This window comes from Sphaerodactylus townsendi, linkage group LG06, assembly GCF_021028975.2.
Source record: "Sphaerodactylus townsendi isolate TG3544 linkage group LG06, MPM_Stown_v2.3, whole genome shotgun sequence".
Classification (NCBI taxonomy): Eukaryota; Metazoa; Chordata; class Lepidosauria; order Squamata; family Sphaerodactylidae; genus Sphaerodactylus; species Sphaerodactylus townsendi.
In genome coordinates, this window is record NC_059430.1 from 105,089,957 (window position 1) to 105,109,604 (window position 19,648).

Below are 19,648 nucleotides of genomic sequence, written 5' to 3' on the forward strand. Positions count from 1 at the left end.
GTTGGACTAATGAAGAAAGCACAGAGGACAAGGCCCTCCCCTGATGTTGGTCCCAAGCACTGGTATTCAGAGGCTAATAGTCTCTGGATGCAGAAGTTCTTCTTAGATATCATGGCTAGTAGCCCTTGATGGACCTGTCCTCCATGAATCCGTCTAATCCTCTAACATGAGTGCAGCTGGTACTTGGGGTGCAAGGTGCAGGTAAATGCTTTGCGCCAGCCTTATTGATGTTGGTTGTTAACATTGAAATAAGCCATTCGCTATCATTTGGGTCGGGTCAATCCATTTGTTTTCTTGGCTTGTTTCTTATAAAGCCCCTCAGTAGCATAGAGAGCAGGGGGAAATCTGGTGTGACAACATCAGCCAGGAAGCCCTTTCATCTCTGCTCCTCCCCCCAGGAAGCATTGCCCAGATTGCTGTGTCTGAGGAAAGCATGGAGGAAGGAATCGAATGGAACTCTGCTCTGACAGCTGCAGTCACCATGGCAACTGAGGAAGGGATCAGGAAGGACTCGGAGGAGATTTCGGGTAGGTCCCTGCCATTTGCCTGTCTGCCTGAACTCCTACCTGCCTGTTTCTGCTCACTTCAATAATTTTAATAATGCAAAAAATAAGGTTACTTTTTAAGGTGGAAAATGTTTTGGGAGAAGGTGGAATCATCCAGCCAAATTCTCAAGACTTTGAAGTAGCCCAGAGAAATCCTTTGCGTATATTTTACAGTCTTCAGTTTTTCTCCAGGTGTGCAGCCAAGAACAGAATTTAGAAATCCCAGTTTTAAAATCCAACAATTGGGTTAGAAGTATTATGTTCCCTACCCCAGCATCTCACAGGCTGCTCTCATTCATGACTTGTGCATCCAGCCCTTTTTGGTTCTCTTTCTCCGTGTCTGTAGAAGGTCCTGGCCAATCAGCATTCTATGGAGGTCTGCCAGAATTTTGCAATCAATAATCAGGTGCTTGCACATCGAAAGGATTTATTATCTAATCCCACAACATGTGAAAACTTCTGGTTATGGGGAAAATTAGGGTTTTCCAGCCTAAATCTCCATAAATGTCAGTTGTCATCTGTGACAGGAGCCAGTGGGTCCATTCCACTAGCAGCAGCGTTTTCTTCCATCGCAACAAGCCTTCCAGTGATGCAACAGGCACGTTCCTGCATCAGCAGGAGCCTCCTTGTGCCAAGGGAAAGCTCTGCCGTCTGCAGAATGGATCAACAGTATCCACCCCATTTTTCCTTTTTAAGCATATATCCAACATATATGTCAGACCAGAGTTTTGAATTGTAAGGGAATCTTCAGTGGTGGGGCTATTTAAGGAGTACAATAGTGAATAATATGAACAAGGTTTATGGCAAATGTAGAACAAGGCAGTCGAGAAAGTGGGATTAGGAGGTTTTCAAGAAAAGAGTGTTTCTTAAAGCCAGCGTGGTGTAGTGGTTAAGAGCAGGTGCACTCTAATCTGGAGAACTGGGTTTGATTCCCTACTCTGCCACTTGAGCTGTGGAGGCTTAACTGGTGAACTAGATTAGCTTGTGCAGTCCAACACACGCCAGCTGGGTGACCTTGGGCTAGTCACAGTCCTTTGGAGCTCTCTCAGCCCCACCTAACTCACAGGGTATTTGTTGTGAGGGGGGAAGGGAAAGGAGTTTGTAAGTCCCTTTGAGTCTTCTTACAGGAGAGAAAAAGCGGATATAAATCCAACTCTTCTTCTTTCTAATGGTTGTAGATGAGGTGCAGCAAATGCATGGTCCACTTTTCATCAGGGAGGGGCAACCCATTGTCCCATCGGTCCCCAGTATCTCCCCCACAGACCACTTCCACTCCACACTCCTCATCTGGCCTTTTCCTCCTCTGGACACCATTTTGAAATTTGGCAAGCTACGTGGTGCCAATCCTTGCTCTGAATTGTTTTCTTTCTCTTGCACCTGTTTATAGCCGCCTCTCTGTAAAGGGCACTCTCAAGGCAATTTGGGAACAGTATATACCTTCCCTTTTGATGAATATAAAAGAGGCAAACGCTGCAAAGATGTTTGGTATTTAGCATACATCGCCTGAGCCACAGGAGAAAATCGAGCTTCATGTAATATCATGCCCATTTTCATTAGCTGTGAAATGTTGCTTTCTTTTTTTACTGCAATAGCAAATTCCCTGCTACTCCGGTCAGCCTTCTGGATCAAACTGGATCTCTTTCAGAAGCCAGTTTCCAAGGAAAGAGCTGATTGTTTTCTTGGAGTTCTGATCAGCCTGGCTTTGCAAGGAAGTTGCCAAATGGGCTTCCCTCTTGAGTGTCTTGTCTGTCTGTCTCTCATGTCATTCCAGAGGACACCCTGATGTTCTGGAAAGGCATTGCTGACGTGGGGTTGATGGAAGAAGTGGTCTGCAACATTCAGAAGGAGATCGAAGAGGTGCTGAAAGGTGTTCAGCAGAGACTCGGCCAGTCGCCCCTTCCGGTTACAGGTAGGTAGGAGACCAGCAGCCTCCACATTGATAGGAAGTTATTTGCCAATGATACGACCTCAGATGCCTTTTTGGTGATGTGTGAGAGTGGAAAATGTTAACTTTCTCTTATCTAGCATTTAAAAAAATCTATTATGGTCTTTTCTTAATGGTTTGGTTCTTTTCGGTCCCAAATTGTTATGTCGACGTCTCCATCTCTCAGTGCAGCTAATTGAGACCTGGTCTATACATGCAGCAAAGTCTAGTTCATGAGGGGGAGAATGTTGAGATGTCAGAGTGGACTGTGCCACTTCCAACCATGGGGGATTACTGGATTTAAATTTCTCCTACATTAATCATTCCAAGTTATTAGAAAACTAATACAGCATGTGAAGGGATGGGCTGGAATGTCTCTCTCTGATGTGCCAAAATTGGGTTTTTATGCAGGGCGGGTGGAACATGACTCTCCCCCTATCTGCTGTCTGAAATGGCACAGCCCATTGGGCCTCTTCAGATTCCAACTTTTTGCTGAATAGCAGAACAGGGCTGAGATTCAGAAAATCCCAGGGGCCTTACAGAGCTTGACAGCCAGCTGCTGTACCTAAACTGGTACAGTCACAACTTTTGCTATTGCAAGCCACAATGGGATGCCAGAGACTCCTGGCCATGAACTGTATCAGCCTTGGAACAATTTTGGCAGCTCAGTTTTCTTACCTTTTGTCCTGGAGTTGGGATTGTTGGACTTCAGATGTTCAGGTTTTGTGTAAGCAGGCTGGATCTTTATGAGTTGGTGGGAAATCAGAATAGCTTTTCCCTGCTAGCATTACTGGAAAACTTATAATGAGATCTTTTTTCTAGCCTCATCCTCAGCAGTTTGCTTCCTTTAAAGTGGACATCAGAGTGAAATGCAGATGGAGGTTCTTGGGTGGTTAATAGTAACTCCTTGTAATGGAAGTTCTCCTTCCCTGCAAATGTATGGAGGAGAAAGAGTCCTATCGGAAAAATCTGTAAATGCATCGTTATTGCTTGTAACTGAAGTTTTGTGAATAAGCTAGTGGAGCAGTTCTCAGCCTCTCATATCTTACATCCCACCAAGTGCTTTATCAGTAAACCTGCATCCCACCACGATAGAAACAAAAAGCCTGCTTTTTCTGAGATATACATTTATAAATTTGCAGACGTACCTCTTATATTTATCATTTGTTCCAAGTTTCAAGGACATAAAAAATTGTAGAAGCACATTTCATAATCCCTGGTCAGCAGGAAACAGCATCTCAAGATACTTGCTGGGTGGGCAAGGAGATGGGTGGCCTACCCACTAGATGGCTCTGGGCAATTGCCTGGGGTGCCAGAGAGGTGGGAGTGCCATGGGCACCAAAAATGGGCAGGTGCCCATGGAACCCCCTTGCCTGCCAATGCTGATCATAGCAGGAGAAAGTGTGTGTGGGAGAAATTCTGATGGATCTGGAAAAGATAAGCAGCACTCTGGGAAGCCAAAGTGGTGTAGTGGTTAAGAGCAGGTGGATTCTAATCTGGAGAACTGGGTTTGATTCCCCACTCCTCCACATGAGTGGTTGAGGCATATCTGGTGAACCAGGTTGTTTCTGCACTCCTACATTCCTGCTGGGTGACCTTGGGCTAGTCACAGTTCTTCAGTACTCTCTCAACCCTGCCTGCCTCACAAGGTGTCTGTTGTGGGGAGAGGAAGGGAAAGGAGCTTGGAAGCCACCTTGAGTCTCCTTACAGGAGAGAAAGGTGGGGTATAAATCCAAACTCTTCTTCTAGGAATCCTCCAGATTTTTACAGTCCTTAGCTGTGCTAGTCCTGCTGACCAATGGTGGGAGAAAGCGGGGAGGAATTGTGGCCAAACCCAGAAGTGAAACCATGTCCAACACTCTGAGAATCCCCAGAATCTTTAAGTTAAAGACTAGAGAATCGTGGGGGGAATAACTAGAGGGTTGCTTGGACATGATGTCACTTCATGGTTCGGCCACAGTTCCTCCACTGTCTCACCCCAGTGATCAGCCCCCCAGTGATCAGCCAGCTGGCTGGCTGGCTAATGACTTGTGGTATACCCAAATGTGAAAAGCCCTTGGGCAAGCCCCACAGTAGGAATGGAAAGAATTAGGAGAAGCACTAAATGTTCAATATGGCAGAAGGTGACAGATGCATAATTCATGGCAAGCCCAAGGCATGGAAGGAGAAAGAATTCTTAGTATGTTATGAAAACCCTGCATCCCATCACTGGCATACATACCTGTGGTCGAGAACCACAGTATATGTCTTAGCACTCTCACCAAAATTACATCTCCTAGAGTTCCATGTGGGCAGTCATGACAGTTTCAGTCGTTTACAGGTTTGCAGACTAGATATTTCTTCGATATGAGGTAAGATCATAGTTAACAGTTGTAGAAGCCTTTGGTGATCTGAGTGTGGAAAAATGAGTGACTGAGCTCTTTGTGGTGGGGTGACCACTCTGCATTTTCATTAAGCTGGAACAATAATGCATGGAAGTTGTTTCCTGTAGATGCGGCTGTCCTAAATAACGTTGCTCACACTTTTGGCCTGATGGACACTGTCAAGAAAGTTCTGGACAACCGAAAGAGCCAGACCAATCAAGGAGAAGAGCAATTTCTTTATACTCTTGCAGGTAGGATCAGAGGCGTAGCTCCAAGGGGGAAGGGTGTGTGTGGCGGGAGCGTTGAGGGGGCATTCCAGGGTGGGGCGGGGCTGGAGGACACAGCAGTGCACTGGGCGTTTTCCCCCCTTGCTACGCCTCTGGGTAGGATTGACGTGTGGGAAGGACCCCTCCTGCAAGGGCAAAGCGCTTTCCCATGAGACATTGCACATGCACAACTGTCTGGTTCAGCAAGAATCTAATTCATGTTTCATTAACAGAGGTACAAACTTTGTTTAATGCAGCAACCATTTAGGTTTTTTAATAGTTCATCATGTAAACATCCACAAAAACCTACCCGAGCCACATGCGTATTCTTGCAGAATGTGTTCGATCCTATAACTCTTTACCACTAAAGTTGGAACCCAAGACGTTCTTCCTCTTCCACTCAACGAAAGAAGACTTCCTCCAACAATTAAGAACTTTTTTTAATGGAAAAAATCATCCTCGGCATGGGGTGGGGGGGAGGACTTTCTTTGTTGAAGGAATTCTTTCTCTGTTGGAGAAAGACATAGTGGAAGGAAGTTGCTGGATATTACCTGTTATTAGCTTCACTACTGACATTTTGTTTAAGTCATTCGTAGCCTGCCTTTCTCCCCAATGGGGATCCAAAGTGGCTTACAGCATTTCCCACTGCTCCATTTTATTCTCACAGCAACCCTGTGAGGTAGGTTAGGCCGAGAATGTGGGAGTGGCCCAAGATCACCCCTCTCTATGCCTGCATCATTTTATACACTGTTCATTCTCTCTTTCTCTTTCTCTCCCCCCCTCCCAAATAATCCATGTGCTGCTTTGGTCCTCAAACTAAGTAGCAAATTGATATCAGGGGGGCGTTGTGTGGCTAGAGTCCAGTTCCCTGGGGCTGTGATAGAAGAGCCCCTGAACCAGACAGAATAGCTCTGTAGAACGTGTGTATGCATATGCAATGGTGACGGAGAAATGCCATCACCATCACGAAATAGGCTCTTTGCCATGTTTGGTTAGCCTCACTTTGAGACTTCTGCAAATGATGCTGTGGCCATCACCCCTCCTGTTTCATTGCCATCAGTTTCCCTTATAAACCAGAGTGACTGTTTGGCTCTCTCTGGGGTGGAGTGGGGAAGGGCACCTAGGGGCAATTGAGTCAATAGTATGAACCATTTCCGATTAAGTCCTATCTGGATCCCCTAGGATGTCTATAGGATGGTTTGTGACTTCAGTAAGGATAAGATGTGGCTACCTAGTGTCACCTGACCGGGATATCCCCAGGCTAGCCTGATCTTGACAGATCTCAGAAGCTAAGCAGGGTCGTTCCTGGTTAGAATTTGGGACGAGTGATCTCCAAGGACTGCCAGGGTTGTGAGGTAGAAGGCAGGTAATGGCATACCACCTCAAAAATCTTTTGCCCTTAGAACCCCCACCAGGAGTTGCCATAAGTCAGCTGTGACTTGACAGCACACATAAACACACATACACAACTGGCAACAAACTGGACTCCTAGTATGTTGGGAAGAAGGAGTGAAAATCAAAGCCATCTCATTGAACTGTACCACAGATCAGATTCTCAGAAGCTAGACAGAGTACACAGATCCCTTAAGAGGCAGGGAACGGCAAACATAGTAGTCCTAATTCTGGAGAAAAGTTTTCCTTGGTGCTTTCCCATTGCGTTGCGTTATCTTGATTGGTCTTAATAAATTGGATTGTTATTGCTATTTAGTAACTATTGTTTATTATTAGCTATTTAGTACAGTGGTTCTCAACCTGGGGGTCGGGACCCCTTTGGGGGTCGAACGGCCCTTTCACAGGGGTCGCTTAAGACTCTCTGCATCTGTGGTCTCCATCTGTAAAATGGATAAATGTTAGGGTTGGCGGTCACCACAACATGAGGAACTGTATTAAAGGGTCACGGCATTAGAAAGGTTGAGAACCCCTGATTTAGTAAGACTCCTGATGAGAAGTGGACATTAGTACTGAAAACAGATCTGGGACACCCAGGGAATGGCTGACGGATACAGAAGCTTTGCTGGTCCCAAGCCGTTTTTATGCCAATAAAGGCCTATGGATGGATGGAACATGAGACTTATTAGGAATCCTATAGAGCCGTGGTGGTGAACCTTTGGCATTCCAGATGTTATGGACTACAATTCCCACCAGCCCCTTCCAGCATGACCAATTGGCCATGCTGGCAGGGGCTGATGGGAATTGTAGTCCATAACATCTGGAGTGCCAAAGGTTCGCCATCACTGCTATAGAGCCACCTTGTTATGTACAATAGAAGAGTGCAGTGAGGGAAAATGAGACCACAGGCATAGCAATATAGAGTGCTTCAACCAGCATCTTGTTTTTCCTTTTTGCACCCTGACTAGGGTATTTCTTCCCATTCCCCTCCCCGCTTTGTTCTCAGTGAGATTTGGAGCTGCCTGCAAAAACAGGCTGTTCCACCCACCGTTCTTTTCTTTCCGTGGGAGCAGCAGAAATGTCTGAAAATACTTTTCCTTGCTGTGAAGCTGCCAGTGTGAAAATGTATGTCCCTCACTCGTGCATAGAGAAGTCCCTACATTTTCATCTTTGTGTTTAGAGAAGCCATTGCATTTCTTGGCTGAGCCTTTTGTTCTTCTCACAGACCTGGAACGCCAGCTGGAGGAGCAGAAGAGGCTTGCCAGAGATCAGAAGGCAAAATCACAGATGGTTCAGAACGTGGTTCTGATGCCCGTCAGCACCCCGAAGCCTCCCAAGAGGCCCCGGCTTCAGCGTCCTGCCTCAGCCACAGTCCTCAGTTCCTCTGCCCCGATCCAGCAGCCTCAGTTCACAGTTATTTCGCCCATCACCATCACGTCTATGGGGCAACCGTTCTCCGTCGGCAACATTCCCATGGCAACCATCAGCCAGGGCTCCAGCCCTGTGACTGTCCACACCTTGCCGTCTGGCTCACAGCTCTTCCGGTATGCCACCGTGGTCTCTTCTTCCAAGACCAGTTCATCCGACACCGTGACTCTTCACCCCTCCTCGAGCCTGGCCCTGCTGAGTTCAGCTGCCATGCAAGACAGTGGCGCGCTTGCTAACGTGGCTACTATGGTGAATCCTGTGGAACTGGTGGCCATGGAGTCTGGCCTGACCTCCACCATTCAAGCTGTCGAGGGCACCTCGGAGGATGGGCAGACCATCATAGAAATAGACCCAGCACCCGACCCAGAAGCTGAGACAGAGGAACCGGGGGCCAAAGCTGTGATTCTGGGGGCAGAAATAAGGACTGAGGAGAAAGTGGTGGCTGAGGTTGATGAACACCAGCACCAGGTCCATAATGTAGAGATTGTGGTCTTGGAGGACTAGTTGGGAAGGCAAGCAGTTTCTTGGTTGATTGTTCATCTGTCTCTCAGTTCTTCTTCTCCCCCCCACCCCCCCTTTATTTAAAAGCTTCCTTCCACCCAGGTAAGTTTCTATGGTAATGTAATTTTTAACTAGACACTTTCACTTGGAAGCCGGCCGATCCTCATCTGTACAAACCACACCATAAATGAAGGGAAGGGAGAGAAGAGAATTCTTCCTAAGCAGTCCGGAAAGAAGGGAAGCACGCCATTGCTGATCAGAGCACGTTTCTAAGAGAAAGGTTGCGCCCCTCAGTTTGAAAGAATATGTTTCCCTCGCAACTTTTTGAGTTTTTTGCCTAGATTGTTTTCTTTCAGAAATGGATCTTGCTGGTTACTGGAAATGGATCTGACTGCTGGATTTTAGGGGAACCAGGCTCTGTGTGTGTTCCGGGCTCCCAACAAACACCAGCAAAGGATTTTCTGACTGATACATTATGCTGGAACTTTACTTTGTGTGGTGAGAGGAAAGAGACTTCGCCCCTCTCAGTGTGGAGTATATTTTATTTTTATTTGTTGCTGTCCTTCAGATCTTCTTAGCTACTCATGCAACCGTTGTTCAGGGACCCGATTCTCAGCTCTCCCTTTCCAAGCCTTCCCCAGGGATTTTTCTTTTCCCTAGGCACTGTTATAAGAATCTGAAAAAAAAAGAGAGAATTGCTTAAGCCTTGTACACATGCACACAGAGAAGACCTGGGGGGAGGGGGGGAATAAAGGAACCAGACACAGAGTCCAAAAGCACCTGCCCTTTGACATCCTGGATGTATCACGCGTGGGTTATGCTGTCGCATGCTGGGAGAGGGAGACTCTGCAGGCTGGGTGCATCTGCTGTTTACTTTGCACGCTGGGAATTGTACCAAGCTTAGTGGCTATATATATATGTATGTATGTTTGGTGTTTATAATATTTTTCTTTTGAAAAATGGTCTGCAGGATTCCAACTGGCAGAACAGTTTGGCAAGGTGACCGAGTGGTCTTCCTTCAAATAGGGTCGGAGAACTTATTTTCCTCCTTTAATGGAAGGGGAGGGAAGGAAGAAGGGATTTTTTTCCAGTTAATTTGTTACAATCTGGAGAATGAGAATCTGCTTTATTTGAAATATTTAAAGTCAGCAGCAAGAAGAAAAGACATTGGGGAGGCACGGGGAGAGTGCTGTTTGGCTATTTTTTCATTAAAAAGTGTTTTTTTAAAAAAACAACCCTGAAAATAATTGTTGGATTGTTTATGACTAGAAATCGTTCTTGGAATTTGTTAGATATGTTAGTCCAGGTTGTCTCGGCATACAGCCAGCCCATTTCCTTATCTCCAAGGAAGTTCCTGATCATACTTTTACGTTAGAACTTGAGATTGTACTAAATTTCTGTAAAACATCCATATGCAGTACCAGCCAAGCATTCGACAAACAACGTAAAACAGAACATGACAACTCAATCTTTATATGTGCTGTGTGCGCTGCTAACTTGTCCATCCATGTACAACAATATCCAAACAACTGGGATCAAAAGGTAGAGATCAAAGTGAAAGAATTGTGGGTAGGCATGATGGAAGACACAATAGAATGTTATTTGATGCATCTTGCTGTTCCTTCAAATCTCATGGGTGAGGTCATGGACACTTTGGTGCCTGAGTTTTAAAAAATCCAGAGATTTAATCCCTGCTGCCCCAAGAGCTTAACATGAGCACAGTCCGCTGGGAATACTGTCTTCGTGTGCAACTTTTGTTTATTTCAGTGCGACTGGGAGAGAACATCGTTCTATCCCACGGGTCAAACCTGTCAGCCTGCCCTCTTCGATGGTGTTCAAATGCACCATCTGACTCGTCTGCCTAGCTTTCCCTGGCTGGAATAAATGGTCCGAGAGGCTTCCTGGTTGAGTCACAATTCATCAAGGGTTTGAAATAGGGAGGCAAAACATTCAGCCAGTTAAATATTTAATTTAACTTGAAACATTTATTAGTCATCTTTCTTCCTTACAGAGCTCAAGGTGCTTACAATCGGGGGCATACCGCCCACAGTGACAGGGGGAGTCAGATGACCCATGGGCGCAATGGCAGGGAGGGCACAAAATCACCCCCTTCTTCCCCTGCGCTGACCCGGAGGCACCTAAACACAGAACTGGCCTGCTGCCAAAGCGTCCATCGGGGGGGGGGGGCTTGGACAGGCGCCATGGCAGCAGGCCAGCCCAGGAGCCGGTCTGCCACTGCGGTGCCTGTCCAAGCTGCCCCTGCCCCTGAACCCAGCCTCTGAGCGCAGGAGGTGTGTGAGGGGTTGGGTGGTGCCCGGAGGAAGTGTTGTCCCTGGGCTCCATTTCCCCCCGATACGCCTCTGCGTATAAATAAAATACATACAGAAGAGCAGAATAAAATACATAAAAATAAAATTTAAAACCACAATTTGGGGCTGCTTGACTAAAAATAAAGTACATTTACTGTTAATGTTTTATTTCTTTTAACATTACAGAAAGTCAAAAAAGAGTTGAAGAAAAAAAAGCAATAATAAAAAGCAGCAACATAGAAATGTAAATGAAGAGAATCAAAGTAAATATATAAAGCACTATTTGTAGAAAACAGAAGACCAGATGCCTTTCAACAAAATCTTCATCAGCGTCCATTATAACAATGTAATAGATTCTGATGGCAAAGAATGAGCAAATATATTTAGGGAATCTTTTGGCCTCAACAAATCCATTATACAACACTCATAAAGTAAAATATCAAAACTGGTAAGCTATAGCTGCTGGGCTGAAGCAAATACACCCAAAATTACATTTCCAATCATATCAAGATTAAGTAAATTCACTTAATTTTTCAGTTGGAGTACTCAGTTGCTGTAATCCACAATAAAGATATCTTAATGACATTGTGTCGGGAAAGGGCAAGGTAAAAAATGAATAAATTAAAATGGCCAGTTTTCACAGGCCAAAATTCAAAAAAGCCATTTTCTCAAGGTTAGGCAAAAGCCATTGGAAACTATTGTTAAAAACAGGTAAGTGTCCCTTAAGGTAAAACAAGATCCCAGTGCAGAAAAGGTTGGAAAACTGTCCAGGAGATACCTGTGCATCCAAAGGTCATTTGTGCCTACAGAGGATGTGTTTTCCAACGCTGGCCTTAGCGCTCATGGTCAACCCACAAGGAGGTTGATGCCAGAATACATCTGTGGCAGAGCTGATGATAAGAATGTGGATATACTGATTGTGGATTCTTAAGGTTTAAAGTTACAATTGTTGATAATTCAAATCACAACTTTTTATGTGAATTTGACATTCCTAATTGAAACCTGGGTTTTCCTGTGCCCAAGCTATATATTCTAGCTACAGAATCCTAATCCTAGGAGAGCCAGTGTGGTGTAGTGGTTAAGAGCAGGTGGATTCTAATCTGGAGAACTGGGTTTGATTCCTCACTAGGGACGTAGGTATAGATTTTTATGGGGGGGGGGTGTTCGAGGGCATGGCCACGCCTCTGCAAGCCCTGCCCCCAGCCTCAGTGCTTATAAAAGCAGCTCTCCGAGGACAGGGACAGCAGAGTCCCCTGCCCCCCACCCCCCCCCCCCGCTGGGCACCCAGTTGGCAGTCCCTTTAGCCCTCCCCTCCAGGCAGAGGCGTAGTTAGGGAAAATGGAGTCCGGTGCAAAATCTGAATTTTCGCCCCCCCCATGGGGGGCCGCTGTGATGCTGGAATCCACCCCCAAACAGCATCATTTTCAATATTGTTTAAACTAGGGAGAACAGATTCTCCTTTTAAATCTACCTTAAAGGGAGAATCTGGGGTCCCAAGTTACAACAAAATTTAAAGTGATGCTGTTTTGGGTGGATTATCCCCCACACTTGAACAGCATCACTTTCAATGTTTAAATTGGGGACCTCAGATTCTCCCTTTAAATCCATGCTGAAGGGGGTGGATTTAAAAGGTGAATTTGGGGAAATTTGGGGGGTGCCTGCTGTCAGGGGTGCAATTGTTCAACTGGCAGCACCAAACTTTCGAGGTATCTTTAGGAGTCCCTCCTGATGATACCACCCAGATTTGGTGAAGTTTGGTTCAGGGGGTCCAAAGTTATGGACCCTCAAATGTGTAGCTGCCATCTCCTACTAGCTCCCATTGGAAACAATGGAGGATGGGGGCACTCCCTTTGGGAGTCCAGAGCTTTGGACCCCTTAGCCCAAACTTCACAAAACCTGGGTGGTATCAGTAGGAGACTCTCCTGATGATACCACCCAAGTTTAGTGACGTTTGGTTCAGGTGAGCCAAAGTTATGGACAGTCAAAGGTATAGCCCCCATCTCCTATTAGCTCCCATTGGAAACAATGGGGGATGGGGCACCTCCTTTGGAAGTCCATAGCTTTGGACCCCCTGGATCAAAGTTCACCAAACCTGGGTGGTATCATCAGGAGAGTCTCCCAAAACATCCATGAAATTTTGGTGCTGCTAGCCTAAAAACTGCGCCCCTATAGGCCGAAAAGCAAAAAACCATTTTAAAATACAAAAAAACCACAAACGAGAAAAAAAACCCTTACCTACGTCCTTGTTCCCCACTCCTCCACCTGAGTGGCTGAGACTTATCTGGTGAACCAGATGTGTTCTCGCACTCGTACATTCTTACTGGGTGACCTTGGGCTAGTCACATTTCTTCGGAACTCTCTCAGCCCCACCTACCTCACAAGGTGTCTGTTTTGGGGAGAGGAAGGGAAAGGAGCTTGTCTCCTTAGAGGAGAGAAAGGTGGGGTATAAATCAAAACTCCTCTTCTTTTTTTCCTTCTCCTTTTGAGACCATAAATTTCAGATCTTTTTTCACTTTTAGGAAATCTGTTCAATTTGACAGAGATTCAGTACTGTCGACTCTGGGAGCAACTCTCCTCAGGCACAGGTCTTTCACATCACCAGTGTTTTAAATTGAGAATATACCAGGGATTAAAGCAGTGGTGGGATCCAAAAAATTTAATAACAGGTACCGATGGTGGTGGGATTCAAACTGTGGCGCCGCCGCACACACGAACCTCCAGTCCCTATTGGGCAGGAGGTTGCTTTAGTAACCCCTTCTCGGCACTCAGAAAAAATTAGTAACCACTTCTAGAGAAGTGGTGAGAACTGGTTGGATCCCACCTCTGGATTAAACCTTCTGCAGGCAAAGCAGGTATTCTGCCGTTGAGCCACAGCCCCAAATCACCATGCTACACCATGGCCCTTCCTGTGTAGGACAAGCCAGCCTGTCAAATCACAGTAATGTATGTACTTCTGCACACAGGCGTATTTAGGGTGGAACAAGCCAAGATGTAAGCCCAGGGAGCTACTTGCCAAGGGGTGCCCAGGTTGCCCTTGCCAAGCTGCTTCCACTCGGAGGGCTGGTCTACCCAATATTAAGACACAAGAGAGTCAGGTCTACCAATTCGGGTAGATCAGCCTCTGAAGAGCTGGTTACCCAAGGTTGAAAGTAATGGCCAGGTCTACCAATACTTCTCGATGGTATATCAGATCTCTGGAAAGCTGGTTACTCATGAGTGAAAGTAATGGTAGACCTGGCCACTGGAGAGCTGGTTCCAAGATGTGGAAGACCTGTTGGATTGGGGGGGAGGATGCAATTTCAGGGCTTGCCCTGGGTGCAATTTTTTTTGTAGAATCGCCCTTCCCTCTGCATTAAAATACCATGCATGGAAGTTTACATGTATGTACAGCTGTTGTGGTCTTTGCCCCTGTTTTGCACAGATGACAACACAAACAGTTTTGGCATACGAGTATCTCTTAGGGGCTGCTTCATGCATTGCATTTTTAGGTAAATGTGACAAACATATTTATCCGCCCTGCCAGCAGAATATCACCCAATTTATGGGATTTTTGGAGCAACAACACAGATCTTGCCTAAAAGGTCCACCCACACAAAGGGGACAATCCCTAGCAATTTCCTCTCTGCTGCCAAGTCTCCAGTTCCCCAATCACCAAACGATTTTCCATCCCCCAATAACAGCATTTCAGACTGAGGAGGGGAAATGCTTGCTACACTAAGGCTGCCTGCTGTGGAAATGCTTGTTTTGAATAGTCCTTAATGGTGTTGAACTATTTTAAACTAGAATGATGCATGGTAATGGAAATTTGGAAGGCTTTAGTGTATGTGTTTTTAAGAAATAGGGTTGCTAGTTTTTGCTAGTAGATGGCAGGCAAATTGTTGACCAGTGTATTCCACACTACATACAGTGAAGGATCCCCTTGCATAAGGTAATGTCTAGTTCTGCCCAGGTTAATGCTGTTCAGACAAATGGACTGGACCCAGTGATTCGCAGATGTAATCTCTATCTGTGGGTTCTGTGGTGCAGAAGTTGGAATGAGTTTGCAACAACAAATTTTAAAAACAAAATGGTTTACTTTCTTAACATATAACATCAAACATCAACATTTAACATCACACTTCAAGGTCCTGTTCAGGTTTCATTTCAAGTCCTTCTAGTTACAGTCTTCTGATATTGCCAAGTCCAATTCTTCCTGCAAGTGGGTTGGCTCCTGAAGACTTCAAGGGCTTGGTGAACAGGATTCAACAAGATGAAGGTTTCCAGGAGAACTCTCACCCATTACAAACACAAAAAAATCCTTAACAAGGTGTTACGGGCTTGTACAAATCAAGGTCCAAGTCTGGTAGCCTTGTCTCCTCCAAACTACTTGAACTCTGCAGCCTCCTGCTGCTTTGAGTCTCCACCCCTTTCTGGGTCAACCCATTCTGAGCATGGGGGTTACATAGACACAGTGACCACAGATATTACCCCCTCCCATCCTTTGGACCTCAAGAAAAAGTGATTTTGACCAATTGCAGCTACTGGCCTTTGTGGCTATTGGTCTGGGAATAAACTTTCCTGGCGTCACAAAGGACTGTTGAGGAAGAGGAATGCAGGCACTGTGACCCTCAGCATCTTCCAATTATAGATTGCTGGATCCAGCCAGTCGTAGTGGACTTACTTTGAGAAAGTTGGAGTGTTCAAGGTCTGCCCTTCAGGTTTGGTGACTCAGGAAATTAAATAATTGCAGTTTAAATAAAACTGTTGACAAAACAGTTTCTTTATTAGCTTAACAAATAGAAGGTGACTCATTTCACTCCAGAGGCGGAGCGGTCATGGGGGCATGTGGAGTCACATGTCCCCGGGCACATGCCAACTGGTCATGTGGGGGGCAGAGAATCACCCCCACACTCCTCCGCTCAGCTGGCCCCACCAGGCTGCTCCTTCAGCCAGTGGAGCCTTTCGGCCCCACCCCACCCCACCCCGCCAGGCTACTCCTTCAGCTGGCGGAGACTGCTCTGGTTGAAGGAGCAGCCTGGTGGGGGCGGGGCTGAGGGGGGCGGGGCTGAGGGGTGCCCGGCGGTGGCCCAGCCAGGTAAGTGGGACAATCCCACTAACACCTTTTTTCTGTCACAGGCTATAGTGCTCTACTCATACCACAGTTGGCCAGAGCTCTCAATGAAAGACTAATGATAGATGAGTTGAAAGGAGAAGGGACATGCCCTGGCTGGACATGCCCTGGCTGGACCAGGCTAGAGGCCAAGGCTGATACTGGCCCACGCTTAAGAGTGGGTAGAATACAGACAAGGGGAAAGGAATAGAATGAAGGCTCCCAAATCAAGCCAGGGAGAAGTGGGAAGATGCTGTGCCTGGTGCTAAGGCTGGGCTCTCTCTCATTCTGTGGCGGAAATGAACCAGAAGTAGAGAGTGTTCACAGTATCATGTGTCTGCAGTATATCAGGAGCTTCCATGCTGAGCATCATTCTGTGATGGAGGCAGCTGCTTCCAAATGGTGATTCCTGTAAATACAAAGGTGATATTTCCTGGGATCTTCTGAAGCTTGTTATGCTCCAAGGAGCAAGAGGAAAAGCAGCTCTGCTTTGTGGAAGAAGTGCTGTTTAATTTCAGTTTCCAAAAATTAAAAGGATTTGTTTGCTATGTGGCAATAGGGATAGGGTCGTTAAGCCCAGCAACATAAGAAAATCTGTACTCAATGGTTTCTAGCCGGTACGGACTGACCCCCAGGTCTCTTTTTGTTATGTTCAAGCCCTTTTGGATTTTATTTCCAAGATGGAAGAAGCAAGCAGGCACTAGGAAATACACTGGCAGGCATCACACTGGGATTACTGACTCCTCCAGATGTTCATGGACTGCAGTTCCCATCAGCCTTTGCCAGTATAGCCAATGCTCATGTTGGGAAGGACTGATGGGAATTGTAGTTCACGAACATCCGGAGGGCCGCGAGTTTGACACTCTGATAGCTCAAGAGAGGCTGTTCAAACCTTGGTAGTTGAGGGGTGAGGGAGGCTACGAAAATATGACAAAGGATGAGCTTCCTGATATTTTAATTAATTTTTAAAAATTTATATCGTACCTTTATTTCCATGGACTCGTTTATATTCCATGACCAATCAGAGATGAAAATGTATGAGCAACCAGATCGAATGACAATGCAATTTGAGGGATGCTACTGAACCACAGTTATAATAAAACGAGATTTAACTAACTGTGGATAATTCCATTACTGCATGAGAAAATAATATTCATTCAATTTTTGTAAGGATATTACAAGTCCATTTGACATAATAGGATCCTAATTATTTAACTGCATAATCACAAAAACTGAGCTGAGGTAAATAATATTTTCAGGGAGAACAACCTGGCTGCAGGACAGGCATTTTTACAAAAGAAAAATGGTTTATTTTTTTAATCATTTAATTCCTAGGGCAAGGAACACATAATTTTGTGTGTATGCACTGGGACATTACTAAAATGAATATGAAAGATTCCCCCCTGAAGAAGCTGCACACAGAATGCAAAGGAATTGCAAAATTTTAAAAAGAAATCATTTCCCTCTTCACCATTTGTCCCATGCCTTTGGTTTGCTTTGGTGTGGCTTCCCTCTTCATTTAATTTGTAGGACAGGTTAGACACAAGCTGGATTACCATTATGCTGTTTTCACTGAAATGAAGACCACTTTTGTTCATAACAGCAGGATCTAGCTATGGAACAGAGTTCTGAGCACAAATATAGGCTATAATGGGCAATATCTAGTACTATGTTTTTAAAAATTGCTTTGTTTTAAGACTTATCTACCAATGGTAGCGTTACCATAAGAAGTTTGCTTTCTGATTTAACATCTAGGAGTACTCTATTTACTTAGGGTGGGGGGAGAGAATGCTTTATTTATTTATTTAGTACATTTTTATCCCTAACTTCTGCCAATGAGCTCATGGTGGTGTACACAGTTTTTGTCTCCTCTGTTTTATCTACAAAACAACCCTATGAGGTAAATTAGACTCTGACTGTCCAAGGCCCTTTCCACACAGGCCAATAAACCTGAGATAACCACAGGAAAAAACCCGTGTTGGCCGGGAACTTCACACGGTTCCTGCCCCTAACATGGGTCTAACCTGCCCCTCACCCGCACTATTGGCCACAGGGCGGGTTAAATGAGAATCGTGTTGTATGCGATTCTTTCGTTTTAACGCGTCTGACAGCCGTGGTTGAGCAAACAACTGCAGCTGTGAGCCACATTAAACACGAGAATCACACATAATGCTATTCTCAAAAACCCCTTCCCTGGCTCCCAATTTTGTAGCCATGCAGGGGGAAAGGGCCGTATCATGGCCCAGGGGGTCAGTCCTGCCTGCCTGCAAAAATGTGACAAAGAAAAAAACCTGCGTCTCCATGCGAAGGCGCGCACCCCGGCCAATGCCCTGTGCGAAGGGGCCGGGGCAAGGGTGGGTTCATGTAACTCGCCCTTCCCCTGCTTTTACTGGGCTTTGCAAAAAGGGCCCAAGTGAGTTGCATGGCAAGTGGGGATTTTAACCCAGGATATATGAACAGGGATGATAAAATAAATCAGATATCCACTCAAGGAGGCCCAAGGGCACCTGCAAGGCAAGTCAAAAGAGAGAGGCAGTGCAGAAGTATTTCTATGCTAATGCCAGAAGCCTCTCAGTGAAAATGGGGGAGTTGGAGAGCTTGGTTTTGAACGAAAACATAGATACAGTGAGCATTATTAAAAAAACCTACCATTGCAAATATCCCAGGTCCCATGGGAAACTTGTCAGCCACAATGGCGGACTTATTAAAGGAGTTTAGAGAGCTCAAGAAGGATTTAAGAAAAGTTGTACAGCTGGAAGAAGACTTAAAGGCAACAAAGGAGGAGGTCAAGGATTTGAAAAAAAAGCACAGACGCTGAATTAACTTGAGTTGAAACTTCACAAATCAGGCCATACTTTGCCTCAAATATCAGCTAAGAGATAGAGCATTAAGTCTAAGGCAGATCCCAGAAGAACAGCTTCCTTCAAATGAGAATCTTAAAAAGAAAATTGTCTCTGCTCTGGCTGATTTTTTGAAGATGGAGGAGGAAAAAATGGTGTGTGGGGGATAACTACAAGCATAAAAACTACAGAATACCTTTTATCAATACCAATCAAAATGATGCAGAACAATGCGCAAACTTTTTAGGGTTTCCAGAACTCTTTATAAGAGCGCATGCTTTAACCACCTTTTATAACATCTAATGAAATGAACTCCTAAACACAGATTTTTCTGCTGGAATAAGTTTTTTAGCCTTTAACGTGCCACTGGACTTTTCTTTGATTTCATTGTAACACAGTGATCGCTTCATTAAGGATGATTGTCAGGAGGGTTATTTCCCGAAGGGTTATTTCTGGATGGGTAGCCAATTCTGTAGCAACAAAATAAAAAGCAGCTGATACAAATTGTTGAACCAAGTTATTACACAATCTGAGGTCAGATGAGGATTGTGTCTGTCTTCTTTCGGTGAACGTAAACCCAGCAATTACTTATAAAGTTGCCTCTTACTGTATTTATCAATTAAATTAAGGAAAAGGTTCATGCATGCCAACGCTCAAAAATAGACCTGCCAGTCCTGTTTTGTCTATGGAATTGAAAATTGTGTTTTTACCTTATTGTACATTTTATTTTGCCGCATCTCTTTTATTAATATGGTTCCATGTTAAGGCTGGTGGCTACAACACAATAAACATTTGAACCTTTACCACCAGATACAGGTTAAATCTCTAAAGTTCCACAGAGGCGTCTACAAAATTTATTCTAGCGTGAGCTTTCATGAGAGACCACTCACTTTATTAAAAGTGCATTCCTAGCAGAACTATTCATAATATTGCAATACTTATAATGAAACGATCTATAAGGTTGCAATTTGCCATGGGTGCACACTTCATGCTG

General features: G+C 45.2%; 1 protein-coding gene across 6 annotated transcripts in view; it reads left to right on the forward strand.

Moving 5' to 3' along the window:
* GMEB1 (glucocorticoid modulatory element binding protein 1) overlaps positions 1-9,660 on the forward strand; it is a 41,769-nt gene extending 32,109 nt beyond the window's left edge. For all 6 annotated transcript variants that reach the window (XM_048501901.1, XM_048501903.1, XM_048501899.1 and 3 more), the window contains 4 exons: positions 399-527; positions 2,317-2,454; positions 4,961-5,083; positions 7,713-9,660. In XM_048501901.1, coding sequence (XP_048357858.1) covers positions 399-527; positions 2,317-2,454; positions 4,961-5,083; positions 7,713-8,419 — 1,097 coding nt within the window. In that variant the 3' untranslated portion in view covers positions 8,420-9,660. The remainder of the gene's footprint in view (positions 1-398; positions 528-2,316; positions 2,455-4,960; positions 5,084-7,712) is intronic.
* Positions 9,661-19,648: the final 9,988 nt, after the last annotated feature.